The 16,904-nt window shown below is 40.0% G+C and overlaps 1 protein-coding gene across 3 annotated transcripts in view; it reads left to right on the forward strand.

The window, feature by feature from the left end:
* The window catches only part of HECW2 (HECT, C2 and WW domain containing E3 ubiquitin protein ligase 2), a 165,541-nt gene that overhangs the window by 54,280 nt on the left and 94,357 nt on the right, over nt 1-16,904 (forward strand). For all 3 annotated transcript variants that reach the window (XM_072932420.1, XM_002193323.6, XM_072932421.1), the window contains exon 2: nt 6,694-7,033. In XM_072932420.1, coding sequence (XP_072788521.1) covers nt 6,742-7,033 — 292 coding nt within the window. In that variant the 5' untranslated portion in view covers nt 6,694-6,741. The remainder of the gene's footprint in view (nt 1-6,693; nt 7,034-16,904) is intronic.

Consider the following 16,904-nt stretch of genomic DNA (forward strand, 5'->3'; position numbering starts at 1 on the left):
CAAATAATGAATGGACTGTTTTCTTAAAGTAGATGTTTATGCTGAACTATATGTTTTTTTTCCCTTAGGGTAGATTTTCAGCCAGTCTAAATTATATGGTGGTTTTGTAATCTGAGCTGATGTTTAACATCTGAGCTGAGTCACCAGGTTTGAGTCCAAAGCAGTCTGGAGATGCATGTGCACATTCTTTCCTTTTTTCCTCCCTCTCCTGTACAGCAACATCCTTGTCAAATTACAGTGCAGTAATTTTTAGCTTTACTTTAAAACATGAGTCCAGTTTCCAGAAGTTTCTAGCTGTGATTTCCTGGCAGTGAGTTCAGAAGATGAGTTAGCAGACTGAAGGCAGAGTTTTTCAGTGCAGTTTACTCCCCACATGGCTCAGAGCAGGGCAACATGGCAAAAGGACATCCCAACAAAATCTGTCTTCTTTTGCTCAGTCTTGAGTAACTGCAGCTTCCTCCACAGATCAGGAGAGAGAGAGAGTGGTTTTGGTCCTCTGAATGATTTTTTGGAGGACTTCTGCTTCTTCCCCTAAGGAGGCCAGCTACCTGCACAGGCAGCACAGTGTCAGGCACGTCATTTAGTCTGGCACTCCTGTGGGGATACTTTGAACGGAAAAGTCAAAGCGTCTCTCTTGGGAGAACATCTACAAAGTGCTGTATCTTTCAAGATGCTTAAGTTGACCTTCTTGGCAATTTTCTTGATCACAAAGAAAATCTGGTTAAAAGATTGTGCACATACAGGTTTGTTTCTGGAACCTGGGAAATTTATTAAGTGTTTTCATCATCATTGCTTCAGGCTAAGCCGCTTCCAAGAGTATCCAGTAATTGTCCTATTATGAAAGTCTGGAGTGAAAAAAGGGATACTTATTTCCCTTTTAATCTTTCTGATATATCCTGAGTATGCTTGTAATTAAAAAGAAAAATGGTCTCAGAAGTGTAATGATTTGATTTTTCCAGTTTATGACATTGCTCTTTTGATTTTTATCATATCACAAACTCCCTAGGTTTGGAATGATTACTTTTTGCCCTGGACTTGTTAGTATCATCTACCTGCATAAATAATTATTTAAAATATGTAGACCTGATGAGCACTCAGGCATTCTAGGTAGCAATATTGAACAGTTAGGGACTATATTTTAGCTGAAGGATCTCACTACTTTCTGCCTGCTGTTGTTCTGCCTGCCTGTTCTGCCTTCTGATGCTCAGAACTGTGCAGTTATGTAATGTGATGGTAGTTGTATTTTTGAAATACTGAATTTCATGATCTATTGGAATAAAACTAAACATCTGCTATGTGATACAAGTTTATTAATTAATCAACTAAATAATACCAAAGACTTAGGACATAGTCATGTTCATGTAAGTGAAAAGGCTTTATTACCCTCTCTTTGTTAATAAGTGGAGAAAAATAGAGATCCTAAAGAACTGATTTTTCTTGGCTCTTGAATACTGTGACAGCTTTTATATTCATCTTTATCTTGGTAATAGAATAGGAAGCATCCAAATGTGCTAGCTTAACTTGGATCTGCCAGAATGTTAGCTAATGGAGAAAAATCCTACTAATCGGTGAAATACCTTCTGAGAGAAATTCCATTATGTGCACTGAAGAAAACTCGATGAGTAGAAGTTCTTGGAAATATTCCAGCAGGAATAACAAGAAAAGGACATCTGGGCAGAAGGATGAAGCTTTTATCTTATTTTTGTCTACAGAGGAAAGGATACCTCATGCCAGCTTTATCTGATTTTATTATTTTGCTGTGTTTATTTTTTTTTTCATAGACCAAACTGCTATCTGAAATAGTAAAATACAGGCCTGAAAGGAAGCTATTGAGTTAAAGAGCTATCCAGTTAATCCCTTTGTCTCAGGCCAAATCAGCTCCTGATGATCATGCTGAGTAAGTAGCTGGTGAGTTTTACTGGGAAGGGCCCATCTGTCCTGCTGGCAGAGGTGCACAGCAGCTCTAGAGGAGAGAAAAGCTCTTCAGTGCTGGAGCAGGGTAAGTGCACAGTGGTGAAGAATATGAGTGAATCATGGCTAACCATCTCCCAGCTGCACAGGCAGGTTTTGCAGCCGACAGTGAATTCTGACTGTTCTGCTTTTGCCAGAGTTTTTAGCACCTTTGAAGCCACTATGGGGACTGGAGTCCTACCTTATCCCAGAAAATATGCTGCTGTTGAGTTCTGTGCAGAGAAGGGTCTCCAAATTCTAAATTTATTCAAGAAGCATTTTCTCTGCCGCTTTTAGCTCAGACAGATGGTCAGTTTGAACCTTATACTGTAGCATTTATAAGTCTTTGTAGTGAACAAAGCAGTGTCACACAGTGTGTAATTCCAAAACCAGCGTGTTTTCTGTTCTTTGTATTCTTAATATGTTCTTCAGCCTGTATAATTATGGGGATTGCTTATCTCAGCCTGGGAGAGGCATTTGAGAGATACACACCAAGCAGGATCTGAATGTGTCCGAAGGAGAGCAAGGGAGCTGGTGAAAGCCCTGTGAGGAGTGGCTGAGGGAGCTGGGGGTGTGTAGCCTGGAGTAAAAGAGGCTCAGGGGGAGCCTCATGGTGCTCCACAACTTCTGGAAGTAGCTGGGTGTCAGTCTGTTCTCCCAGGTAACAGGGAAAAGGAGCAGAGGAGACGTCAAGCTGCCCCTGGGGAGGTTTGCATTCAATATTATGGAAAATATTTCTTCAGCAAAGGAGCTGTCAGACACTGACAGTGGTGAACCTGTGTTAGGTTCATGGTTGGGCTAGATGTTAGTAAAGTGATTCAGTGACCCCGTGAGCGGCGGACACTTGGGTGTCAGTCGGGCAGGACAGTGTCTCCTGCCCTTGTGTCACACGGCGGCAGGGCCGCCGTGTGCGGAGCACTCCGGAGGGCGCCGAGCCTCGGCTGCAGCGCCCTCGGCTGCCCCGCAGGGCTGCGGCGCGGTGAGCGAGGGTGCGGCGGGGTGACGGGCGCTGTCCCGGCGGGGTGACGGGCGCTGTCCCGGCGGGGTGACGGGCGCTGCCCCGGCGGGGTGACGGGCGCTGCCCCGGCGGGGTGACGGGCGCTGCCCCGGCGGGGTGACGGGCGCTGTCCCGGCGGGGTGACGGGCGCTGCCCCAGCCGAGCCCGCAGCACGGGCCGGGGCAGCTCCTGCTCGGGGCCGGCCCTGCGGAGCTGCTTTACACTAAGCGCTGTGGGAAGAGGCTGGGAGCAGCACCCCTCAGCCACATCAAAGAGTGCTGCATAAACAAGAAATGAATCACTGCTAGCAGTTAGATAAACAGAGCAGCATGTGAACTCAGGTTTGTTTTGCATGGTGGGGTAGGATTTTTTTTTTGGTTGTTCCTGTGCTGGAACTCTTGGGCTTCCATTCATGTTTTTTTAAAAAACTGTTGAGTATTTGACTGTGTGAAATGGCCTGACATTTCTTTTCAATCTCCTTTAGTGAAGAAGGTTGGGCAAGAGGATCTTTCCTATCTGTATGTTGTGTATTAAGTGGAACTATTTCCCAGTTCTAGTCTCTCTATGATTAGTAATTGGGGAGTATATTTAGATAGAAATAATCCTGCACTTGGGCCACTTAGAGATTAAGAAGAAATCAGTTCTAGTTCTCCTTAAGCTTCTTGTCAAGTACTGAAGAAAACGCTGTGAAACAGATAAGCAGCTTTGATACAGGTTTTGCTCTTCAGCTGAAATAGTTTGGTAAAGTTAGTGTCTGCTGGTTTCCTGAATGTCTGTATTTTCCTAATGCTTTTAATTCAAGTTGAACATTTCAGTTTGCCTTCCTGAAACAATATGCCTGGCCAGCTTGGTGTGATACTCAGTGATATCACTGCTCTGATTGTGTTCAGCCTGATGAGCTGAACCTTCATGGCAGGACAGGTGCACACAGCTAATCCTGGGCATTGTCTTTACAGCACAGTCTGGGTGCAAATGCTGTTTCAGTGGTGCTTAGCAGGAACTGAAGGTGGGAGGATAATTCTTATTTTCAGTCTACGGTAGGATGTATGTTAATGTTCTCTTAGTTATGTTATTAGTGACAGACATCAGGATTTGTTAACCCAATGAACTCATTTCTTTTGTAGGCAGGAAGGCAGTATGTAAGGTTTTCCTTTCTTTTCTCAGTTGGAAATATTTGAAGTAGTGGCTCTTTTTGCCCTTCTATCACTTCTTATGGATTGGGTTTTATGGCAATAATCTTTTCCCCTTTTACATATGAGTGTTATATTTCTCTCTTTGCAAATATTCTTAATTAATCTCACTGTGAGATACTGCATAGCAGAGTACTATCTGACATGAGGGCCCCTTTGAGGGCCCCTTTACAACATCTTCTAATGATTTAGAAAATGCTGTAAAAACTTATGAGTGCTGAATTTTTGGAGGTTTTTGTTTTAAACTGCAATAGGAGCTCATTTATATATGAGTTTAACTTGGTTGCAAACTGATTTCAGTGGCACACTTGGAATTATGAATGGGATCAAACAAGTACACAACATTTAGATTTATGGTTTTCTTTACTTTCAGAAACTAATGTGTTTTACCAGAGTGATAGCCAAGCCATTGGGACTTAGGAAAATGGACTTGCAACGGAGTTACATTTTTCTTGGGCTATTTTAGTCTCTCAACCTGTGGCATAGTCCTGGCTAGTACAAGTTAATTCTCATGTGTCCTTAACCATAGATGAGTTTATCCATCTGCCACATATAAATTTTCAATATGTTCCAACAGATGCCAGTTTTGCCCTGGGTACAGTGTAAGTCTCTGCAGCTGAAGAAAATTTCTTCATCCTTCCTATTAAAACTTTGTCTTTACCTTGTAGTCTGCCTGCATGACACTTATTATGCAATGATTTTACTGCCATAAAACCACTGCATACAGTAGTTCAAAAAGACATAAATCTGTGGCTGTGGGACAGAGACAAGAAACGTAGTAGCTCTCTGTCAGTCTGTCAGTCAATACTGCCTGAGCTGGCGCTGTAGCTGTGGTTCCCAGGCAGGAGCTCGAGCTGCTCACTCCGGTGGGCAGCCTCAGGAGCAAATCAGGACTTCCTGACTCAGGGGTAGAACTCTGTCAGTGTGACATTTAACACTTACTTGTAGTGTGTGCTGTCACATCACAGGGCTGATCCCTGTGTATTTCACTGGCTTGTAGGGAAGGTGGTGGCTGTTTCTTACCAACCTTTCTGGTCTCAAAGCACTCTGGGATTTTTAGATCTAGTGAATAAAACTTTGTGTAGAGAAACAAGATACTAACTTCCCTGACTCTGATTTAAAAAGGCCCTTTTAATCAAAGTCCCCCCTTTCTCACTGACCCTTATATCAGGGGCAGTGTGTGCAGGAACATGGCAGAGAGGAGGTAGTGAACCCTGCTGGCATCCAGCACCAGAAATAAAATGTGTATGCAGCCAAAATATTCCTCATGTCAGGAAAGACCGTGTCATGTGCTTTCTGAAGTAAATGTGGTTGTCTCTATGTCACTTCTGTATATGTAGAATTATTGAACCGATTTTGTTTCCTTCCTTTTCTGCATTATTTAATGCTGAATCACATACAGTGTATGATATACTGCAGACATCTGGATAAGTTGAACTTTATTTTTCCCCTTTGTTAGTTCTTAGTGTTTCAAAACATCTCCATTTAAGAAAACCTGAAAAACAGCAGATAATTTTTTGGTATGCTTGAAGAATTCATACACTGAAATATTTTTGAGAAGAAAATCGGAGATAAGTTATGATTTATCACAAGTTGTGAGTAATGTGAAGGCTTATTTTCAGTTGACAGTAATTTAGATGTAGTAATGTAGACAGTAATGGATAATGAAATGCAAGTTCTGATTCAGAATGTATTGTGATTATATTGGCATGGCCCTTTCAGGGAAGACACTTCAGGGAAGTGTCTGCTCAGGGCTGGAGGAAAAGAGTCAATGGCAGCTCCTTTGCTGAAGAAATTGCCTTGAATTTCTAAGGCCTCTGTTTTCTAATGGATGGAGAAGGACAACAAAAATTTGACTGCACAGATGAATGGACTAATTTGATATTTATCTGTAGTCTAAAGTACCTCAGTCAATGGTTTTTAATGGTATAGACATGTTTTTTTAATGGCGTAGAGGTCCTCAGAAGCTATGCTTTGTACCTTATAAGATGAAATCCTTACAAGATGATTTTATAGTAGCATAAATCTGGGATATGTTATTTCTGCTGAATGTGTCCAACCTTACATCCAGGCTTTGACACTTAACTCATGCTCATCAAACAGTGCATAGAGCGTATTGTTGAAACTACCATAAACATTGTGTACTGCTGGGATTTTGATGGTAGAAGATGAGTTCATTTCGTCTTTGCTCTTAAGGCTACTTCACTCTTAAGGCCACACTTACGTTAACTTTGTTACTGGGGCTGTTCTTGTTTCATAGATTGTCTTGGACGATTTGCTTTCTGCTGTTTTCTGGCTTATAAATGTTATTTCATGGTGTGTGGCTAACTCTATATTTTGTCGTGCATCGGTTTTGTTTTTTTTTTTTAGTGTGCAGACACTCAGTTCTTTGCAGAGGTAGAGCAATGAAGAGAAATATTCATTGCAATTCATAGTACTCGGTCTGTTTCAGGCTTCTGTGGGAACATTTTTGCACTAATACTTCTCCATTTAATAACTGACTGAGTCATCTCCTGTCTCACTTAAAACTGTCTTTTTTTCCCTTTGTTGTGATAGATCTCTGAACAACAACTTTTTTACGTGAGTTGACAGAAGTGAGAAGAGATGGCCAGCTCAGCCCGAGAACACCTGCTCTTCGTGCGCCGTCGCAACCCGCAGCTCCGGTACACCCTGAGCCCCGAGAACCTGCAGAGTTTGGCCTCCCAGGGCACCATGCCGGAGAACATGAACTTGCAGCGTGCCAACAGTGACACTGATTTAGTGACCTCGGATAGCAGGTCTAGTTTGACAGCCAGCATGTATGAATACACCTTGGGACAGTCTCAGAACCTCATCATTTTCTGGGATATTAAGGAAGAAGTAGATCCAACTGACTGGATAGGACTTTATCACATAGGTAAGTCAGAATTGTGTTATAATATTTCTGTGTGTTTCTTGCCATTTTGCTACTTCATATTTTCTTTTCTGCTACAGATTTCATCTACAGATAAAGCTGAGGTACAACTGCAGAGAGTTGCCTTGGGTTCCTCTTTGCTTTTCTCCATGCAGTGAGCTATGTAAAAACATGATTCTAGTTAATGTAGATCTGGTTCCACAATGACCTGCTAGAAGATGAAATGCATTATTCCTAAACAATAAATATGCATACAGTTTCCTGTTTCCACTTTTGCTGGTAGCTGGCTTACAGACTGGAAAATTTGAAGTATCATACTCATCATGTAACTTGATGTGCTTAAGTCCAATGTTTATACATTATCTTGGATAAGTAACCTCTTATCGTTTGTGAAAAGCAACATTATCATTTGTATAAGTTTTTGATTTTGTAGAACTGAAATAGCATCAGTTCAAGGAGTGAAAATTTCTGTTTATGAGGAATTCTTGTAGAAGGAAATCCTCTCCAGAGATCCTTCTGTGTGGGTTTCTTTGTGCTGTTCAGGCTATTTCATAGGAGGAGCTGGAAAGAGATCTAGGCTGCCAGGCAAGGGCCTATGGGATGTGTGTGCATTAGCAAATAATGTGACTCCAGAGGGGTGAATCAGTAGGTCAGTTGGTACTGAGAGCACCAGTAACGTATCTGCATTGTGATTTTCCTCTGTGTTGTGTTTGATCAAGGATGCAGACATCCCTACTGCATGTGTGGTTTGGAACTGGCCAAAGGACAGCCTTTATGTCCCCTCTAGGAAGGGAGCACAGCCGCTACCTGGAGTGGCACATGGGCTTTAGTCGCCTTCTCAGGAATCACTGCACTGAATTTAAACCAGTGCACTGAATTTAACCAGTGCTCACTAAGTGGCAATGATGGGTTCATTTGCTCCAAGATTGTGCTGCTTCTCTGGACCTAATTACTCATATGTAGAGGGAACGGTCAATTCAAACTGCCAGAAGCAGCTATAGCAGAAACTGGTGGAGACAGTTCTGACCACTGAAGTTATATCTGGCTGGGACGAAGTGCAGTGCAATGAAACTGGCCTCAGTAGGATTTTTGAGGAATACTTGCTGTGCCACCTTTCCCCAAGATGTTCCATCTCTGCATTACTTCATGTTACATTTTGTGTAGATACTGTTTCTAGTTCTTTTTTTTTTTTTTTTTTTAAGTCTGATATTTTTTCCAACATTACTGTAGTTCCACAAAATGGGCATTATTAACTTGTGCTGTTCCAGTGTATACCTGGCTATAAAAGCTGTATTGTAGTTGCTGCATAAGCTGCAGTCTCTCCTGGAAGAAATGGTGGATATGCATTAACCTTTAAGGCACCTAAATGAAGTGTCTCCATAATAAACAGGAATGGATCTTCCCAACAGCATTAGCAGCTGAAGTGTAATCTGTGTTGTAAAATGCACAGACTGCTAAATGAGCTGAAACATTGTAATTTAAATATATTGAGAGCCTCGTCAATGTATGATGAATACATAAAGATATAAAGGTGTAAAAGGCTTTTTTTCTGTTTTTTTTGTGGTTCACAGCACTTCAGGATTGATATTCAATAAGTTAAAATGCAGCAACTCTGTAAAATTCTTATTGGTTCTTACTCTAGGCTGAAAGTGGTTTTTATCGTATTCTCATGATAAAAAATATTTCTGCATTCTGTCTATTGAGTCCCTAAAGTACAAAACAGTATTAAGTTACCACAGGGTAAGAAACCTATAAGGACACATTAATTTATGCCTTCTTGGACCTAAACTGCCCATTATATGACCATGTAATACCAGAGTATGTGGTTGCTTTCATGTTAAATTAAGGAGGATCCAGAAGCTTTTGTCTCCATTGCCACTTGAAATCCATGAATGGTGGTGTGAGTTTTGTTACTGATTTAAAATAGACCTGCGCAGAGTCTTTCTTATGACTTGTGGTTTCATCATTCTAAATGATAAAATTGCACAGTTTTTAACAACAGAGCTAAGGACATACTCAGTCTGACAGGCATGCCTGTCTATCTTTGATGTAAATGTTTTTATCAACTCTTTCAGGTGTTAGAAAAACCTTCTAATTTGCATAACTTTCATAGCCACAGTTAAGTTAAATTCTATAGGTATAATCCAGGATTTTCCATCCTTTATGAGAATAGCTGTGAAGTACCTCCAGTTTCCACTTACTCCTTTGTAAATTGAAGACACCTTTTATTTTCTCAGGAGAGGCATGCTAGTGGGTAAAGACTTTTAAGAATAAAAACTCTATTCTCAAACATGGTATTAAGATTTATTGTAGTTGCTTGCGGTTCTCTTTCCTGGTCTTTGTTTAAAATGAAAATTATTTCATTTAAGTCTCCCCTAGGGCACAGGCTCCTGAAGGCACTGGGAATTGTGTGTGGTCACTAACGCAAGGCAGCGCTGGGGCTCTGCCAGCTTGCTGCTGTACCTCCAGTATTCCCCTATGTCTTCTAGTGAAGCACCATTTTTTGAGGAACTAGGAGCAGAAAAAGGTACATATTGTGCTCTTATTTTAAAACCCAAAAGCACAGTCCTATGGCTTTTTTTTTAGTGTTGCTTGTACAATTAACTGTCATGCAATCTGGATCAATGTTTTGAGAGGAAAAAGTGGCTATTAATTCTGTGAAGAGAAGGTGAATATTCTAAAATGATCATCATTCTGAGCTCAGGAATTTGCACAGAGATGTTTGGCAAAGATCTGAAGCAATCCAGGTACATTTTCAGCTCAAGTTTTGCAGAGTTACAGTCATTATAAAAGGAATTGAAAATGGAACACTGGAAGCTGTCTTGCCTCTTCATTCATTAATTTACTCAATTAGTGTGTTCTCATTAGTTTTCTATAATGAGAAGGCAGTTCTGTGCTTCTGAGCATGGTTTTATTGCTCGGTCAGAATTGCAGTGGCTCATGAGGAATCCCACCAAGGTTCTTAACAGAAGTTTCTTTGTAAGAGGCTGAGCAGAGCCCACTGCATACATTCACCAGCATGGACTGGTGCAGTTGGTAACAAGACTGTCAGCAGTCAGAGTCACTGCTCTGCTGTTAGTGCTTTGCAGCTGATTGATTTGCTTTCACTAGGGAATAGTAGATGGAGCTTTTCCTACTACAGTACAACTTCAGTCAAGTGTTTGGCCTGCTAAATGGTTATGAAAAGAAATGTTACTTTTTTAACATGAGAAAAGCCCAAGGGGAAAACCATAGAATCATCTTATTCTTAAGGGCTGATTTTAATTTATTTTTTTTTAAGTCTGTGTGAATTTTTTTCTGGGACTTCTGGTAATTCTATTAAAAAAAGGAAGGAAGTCATAAATGAACAAATACTTTGTAGAAAAGACTGTATTTTATGAGACATTAATTCACAGGATACTCCTCTACAGAAACTTTCAGTCTTTCATGTTTAAATATAAGGAATTGAACCTAACTGAAAAATTCTACATAGCTAAATTCATGCTCAGTTTTTCTAGAATTTCACATTTTAAAGAATGTTTTTAGGTATATATGTGAGTTTGCTTGCTTTTGCCATACTGTATCTTCCTCAGTTTCATCAATGTGCATGTGAAAACATGGCCAATTTTCTTGCTGAGGAACAGCTTTATATGCATGTTCTTTTTCTTTCCTAGCGTATTCCCAAGGATTACAAGAAGAAAAGTGTATGTGAGGGACATGGTGTATTCTGTGAAGGCAAACATCCTTTTTCCTAGCTATTTCTGGATTTGTACTGGCTGAACTTTTAAAAGTGTCAGTAGCACTTCTGGAACAGTCTTGTCCATCAGGTTTTGTTAAAGCAGCTTTCTGTCTGCAGAGGTGAGATGTGTGGGAGTGCAGATAGCACAGCTGTGAAAGCACAGAGGGGTCCCACCGAGGCTGCGTGCGAGGCAGAAATGTTGTTTACTCTCTCTGGGTAAACCAGGCAGTGTTGTGTGAAATGTGAAATTGTCAAACCTGAAATGCAGGTTTATCATTCTGGATTCAGCTTTAAGCTCTGCCTAGAAGGGACTTGTCATTTTTTCTTCAGGACTGGTAATGAGGATTGTCACTTGAGAGTGACAAGCATGATGAAATTTGAAGAGAGGGCTTTTTTAGTACAGATACTGGGCCTGTGCTTACTTTGAGAAGTAGAGGTAAATTTTCAGTCTTTCTGTCTTAATTAGGAAGGAAGAAATCCTCTTCAAAAATTCTTGATTTTTAATTAGGATTTAGACTGAAAACCACCATCTTTTGAAATTGTAGAAGACTACAGAATTTAACACACATCTTAAACCCATAAGGTTTTCTTGTTCAGTACTAACCCAGCTTTTGCTTTAATTTTTAAAAAATCATTATTGTTACAAACAATATTTAATATATTGGAGGCTGCTTTTTATTTCCTGTATCTATGAGGAGTCTGCATCTTGCTATGACAAGAGTGGTCAAGCTCTGGAATTGTGTAGTGAGTAAAGCTGTGCCAAATATTGGCCCCAGTTGGAATCAAAGAAGATAAATGGATATTCAGTGTGAAGGAACTATGAGATCCCAGTTTACTTGCTACTGTGTTATTGTAGCAACAGGCTTCCAGGACTTCCTTGGAAAGTGAGGGCTGCTCAAAAAGATGAGCAGGTGGACTCTCCGCTGCTCGTGGAATGCTGAGGGAAGTTGCATCTTGGTAAGTGTTACAGGTTGTCATGAAGTCTCATATTAAAAGAAAACAGGAAGTACAAAATAAGGAATAAAAAGTCAGCAGAGAGAAGCAATCCCTATTTCTAGTTAAAATAGATTATCTCCCATGGCCAAATTGCACAGGTTGGCCTATTTTTGTCCTAATTTCCAGAGTCCTATTTATGGGCTGCATGCCCTCATTCTAGAGATCCTTAACACATTCAAAATGCTGGCTATCAAAGGTCATTGTATTTGTTTCCATTACCTGCTTTACAGAAGCTGCTTGGCTTTTTGTTATACCTACATCATGGATCCAAAATAGAATTATAAAACCAACCAAAAATTAAAAGAAACAAACCTGCTCCTGATGTGAAGTTATATAGGGCAATTTAGAGAGGCTCTGGGTTTATACTAAGCTTCCTAGGGTAATGGCGTTTGGAGCCTCTCCTTTTCAGGTCAGACAGGATTAAAAAGAAAAAAGCTTTTGCATAAACTGCCTTTAGTACGCTTAAAATAGAGGCTCACATTAGACAGAGAGATTATAAAATGTTAAAATACTTTATTTCTAGAAGATTTATTTGGTTTGCATTATAGAAAACATACTAAGTAATATCTTCATTATATTCCAGAAAATTCAGATTATTCACTTGATATTTTTTCCCCTTCCTGTTCTATTCTTTCCTTTTCTGTACCTTAAAACATGAGCAGTACTGTTCATGTCTGTTGACTAGTTGCTAGGCATAAAGCTATTAATTTGTAGTTATTCCTCATTCTGGCTGCTGCTAAGGTCTGTAAACCACTGGCTTGAGTTTCTGTGTGGAAGAGTCTTTTCCCAGCTGGCTCCATGAGTGTCTCTGGCTTTGACTTCCAGAACACTGGCATTGTGCTCTTTGTCATCAGTCATAATGCCAGAAAAAGCTGCCTTGATTGTTTCATTTGCTGATGACTTAGCAATATTTAGGGAAAGGCCACCTCTTGAGTGGGATAATGAAAAGTGGAGGCAGTCTATTATAACAACTGTGTCCTAAAATGTGGTGAGGCTTCAGTGGTCTAAAAATACCCTATAATAAAATAAGGGTTTTCAGAAGCTTTCCCTCCAGGTACTGCATTCCAGTTTTATTCTTTCAGTTCTTCCTAGGTCCTGACCTACATACAAAGCTCTTTTTTCACCAACATGGAATTTCTCCTCTTCAGTTGTGAGCTTGTGAACTTTGTTCAAAAATCAGCCTATGGACAGCACAATACCATTTCTTTACTGTAGAAAATTAGAATAAGTGGATAAAAAGTGTTTTCTCTATGTATTTTTCTTTGCATAAAGCAGATGCCTGAAAAGATACTTGTTACATTAAAATATATACTTTTTGTTTTGTTTTGTTTTAAGAAGAAAATAATCAATTCCCTGCTAAAACAACCAAAATAGAGACACTTGAAGGATGGTATATAAATTCAAGCTGTGACATAAAAGGTCTTGCCAGAACATCCAAACTTTTCAGTTAATTGTGATGTTTTTTTCAGTTTTTCAGATAGCCCTGACCTGAAAACTAGACAAACATAGCTGCAGGGAGGACATTTTCAGCTGTGTTGTCAGTATCTTTCCACTGCAAGAGGTTCTGGCATGACAACATTTATAATCCTTTGGATAGAAAGTGGTGTTCTCACCACCCTGCCTTTTGGAAGTGACTGTTCCAGCAGATGGGAAGATGGCAAATACAAACACTGGATAGTGAAAAACAATGTGGACCTCTGGATTTGTAATATTCCCTTTTACCATAACACTGCCTTGTGTCAGCTTGTATTTTAATTTGTTTGAAGGAGGTTAGATTTAATTTTTTAAAGACATTTCCAGTGCTGTATTCTATCATTAAATCAACATGCCATACAGTATTTTCAAAATAATTTGGGAAAACAGTTATTCCAAGTCAGTGCTAACCAGATTGAAAAAGGAATTGCATAACTTCATCTATTGATTTTTTTTCTCATGTGAGAAATAGATTATGGATTAGTTTTGCATTATGCATCGTGTTAGAATTCCTCCTGTACATTTTTTATGAAGTTCTTGGCTCCTGTGTCTGCACGGGTTTATCAATGACTGTAAGAATCGGAATTAATTAATGTTATAAGCTGAGTGTTAAATAGGATATGTTAAGGATGTGACTGGTGTAGGTAAAGCCAGTGGGACATTAAAAGATGAGACACAAACTTACTGGGACTCTGAAGCTAACACTTTATTGGCAGATACATTTAATATAATTTTTAATAGAGTCTGATATTGGATACACAGGTTCTGAAATTATAACTGGAGGAGGTTAACGAAGGTGCCAGTACTGATTTTGATAGGCCTCCTTTCCTAGCAGAGCTCATCAATTCATGCTGTTTGAAGGACAGGAAAGACACAGAGACTGGCCAGATCTGAAACTTCTCTGGTATGAAAAGATTTTTAGGTGGGCCAGAGTGATAGCCAGCCCTTGTAGGATTTTCCATTTTGGCACGAGGGAGGTTCTGGTTTGGGGTGCAGATGCTGGAGCTGTGCAGATCCACTGACTGTGCTTTGCTGGTGCTCACCCTGTGGGCACAGCAGGACCTGGGCACGGCCATGCTGGCAGCGTTTCCTGTCCCCATACCTGGCAGCAGCCCCATCGCCCTCACTCTAATGGGCAGCTGATCTTCAGGAAAGAAAACCCTGTGCTTCTGAGCTTTGTTTCAAGGTCTGCTCAAGCTCTCTTCATGAGATCTGCCTCCTTTGTGCGGCAGTCATTCAGAGTTAGTGTCAAACTGTTCAGTCTTCCGTCATGTTTCAAGTCACTGATCACTAATGTGTCGGAAGTCCTAGAAAGTTCATAAAAATTAGTAGGTTCATTGCCTTTGAGATTCCTACCCTAATGTTGGGCAGAAGTTAATCCCTTGTTTTCCAGTGTGTGGTAATGCAAAAGATGAACCTACAATTTCTATATAAGTAAGGTACGTACTGTAGGAAAAAGATATCTGTTCAGATATGGTATGAGCTCTCATGCTCCATTAAATGGATCCTTCCTTGAGAATTTACACTTCATCTGATGGTCAAAAACATAGTTCATGTGACTTAAGTCACACTTGAGGATGATTTTCAAGAGGGGAAAACTGTCATCTGTGAAGAGGCCTAAGAACTGAATGCATTCCATGCCTTGCAAAATCAGGACCTTAATCAATGTTTTATCTTTGCCATAAATGTGGAAGCACTTTATTGTATATGAAGCTAGTTAAGCCTAAATGGGTTTGACTTAGTAAAATGAAATATGTGTAGAAAAACATTATAGTGCAGTAGTAGGCACATTTGGTTGTCACTGAGATAAATATCCAGTAATGACCTCATTAAAAAAGAAAAAAAAATTCTATGTTCACTGTAGTTTAATTTGTATCTAGAGTTTCATGCATGACATAGTTCAGCAGATGGAAGCCTTCAGGGTGGGGAAAAATTCGGTTTGACAAATTTTTCAACATAGATGCATCTCTTGATTTTACTAGACTTCCAGAAAGGCACATGCTTCCCAGATACTGAATAAGCATGCAACAATCTACCAAAGTCAACAATAAGTAAGATTTTTAGGAGTTATTGTTGAGGTGGTACTTAATGTGCAGGCAACAACAATTTTTCTAATGTATTCTTAAACTTGTAAATTTGAGCAACAGGGTGAAAAGTACATTGTCCAGTTCCTTTGAAAATCCCAAACCAAACATATTCCTGCTAGGTGTTGAGACGTGAAATCCCAGCCATCCCAGCTGACATCAGTGCCACTGCCCCAAGAGATGCAAAGATCTATGGCTTTTGTTGTGCATTTGTTAATTTGAGTCAATCAGATAGATCAAAGGTTTGGGGTTTGGAAAGTGGTCCTAATTACAGCATGTTGAACTGAGTGTACTCCCTCTCTCCTGCTCCAGCAGTTAAATACAAATGTCTGTGTTTCAGATTCACGTAGGTGACTGTGCTTGGTGCTGCTGGTTGCTGGCTCAGCAGTGCTAACCTGGCAGAGCATTTACTCCCCCAAGAATGCAAACAGCTCTGGGCCAGTTCAACATCTCGGAGGGGCTGAGGGACAGCAGCTGGGGTTACCTGCAGGAGTGTGGAGCCAGGAGTGGGAAGGAGCCTCTAGGCAGTAATTTGCCACTGGACCTGCTCAGTGCAATGTGCAGCAGTGACCCCAGCAGAGAGGCTGTGATGGGATGTGATTTGTAGGTTGCTGTAAAAGGAGTGCGAGTCTAATTGCACTGCTTGCAATTACTTATTTATGTCTGGATTTACTTGTATTGCTGGGAGTAGCTGAGTTGGTGAGCCTTTGTTTCTAGTTGCATTCAATTCTAGGTTCTGTTGGTTGCCTGAGGAGTCCCAGGTAATTAATGCTTTATAAGAATACTCTCCTGGAAATGCAGAAGAAATAATGGAAATATTATATGTAGATGTTTTCAAGATAATTACACAACTTAATAAAACTTCTTTGCCTTCATTAGTCTACAGTTTTGTGCTTCTTTTTGCTGTTGAATGTTAACACCATATGAGAGAGCACTTTTTATTTCAGAGATTTTATGCTAAAAAGTTAAGTAAGTAAAATAATTATCTTCTTTCTTGACTTCTGATGATACTTTTTGGCACTGGTTGAAATGCTACTGCTTCTGAAGAACTGCAGAGTGACCTTTGTGTTTCTTCTGGCTTCTGTTTCATCCAGTTTAATCTGCAGAGCAATTTAGTACTTTTCATAAGCAGTGTTTGGCTTCATTTCTCTCATCTTCATGACATCAACTTAAATATTTGAGATGAGAAATAACTATATTGGCATCCTTTTTGTTGAAGAGGTAAATCTTAACTGTGAAGTAGTCATCCATCTCACTACAAAACTATTAAAGCCTAAATGTGAGAAAAATGATTTGGCAATGTATAGGGGGAAGAAAAAATCATTCCTTTTACTCTGAATGTGACAGGATGGTGCTTAAGACAAGTTAGCAGTTTTTCTGGTTATTGCTTGAAAATTCTGTTTATGCCATCAGTGCATTACTTAAGTTAATTTATCGTGGAAATTCTAAATTGTCTTCAGCTGAAGTAATTGCAAAAATCATGAGTGATCTTGCAACCTCCTTTCCTCCCCTCTTCTCCATTTATATACTGCATGTCATGTGATGCAGAATAGGTTGTAAGATGCTGGTTTTTAGATAATGTCCTTTTGTTTAGGACTGCTGT

This window comes from Taeniopygia guttata, chromosome 7 (assembly GCF_048771995.1).
Source record: "Taeniopygia guttata chromosome 7, bTaeGut7.mat, whole genome shotgun sequence".
NCBI lineage: Eukaryota > Metazoa > Chordata > Aves > Passeriformes > Estrildidae > Taeniopygia > Taeniopygia guttata.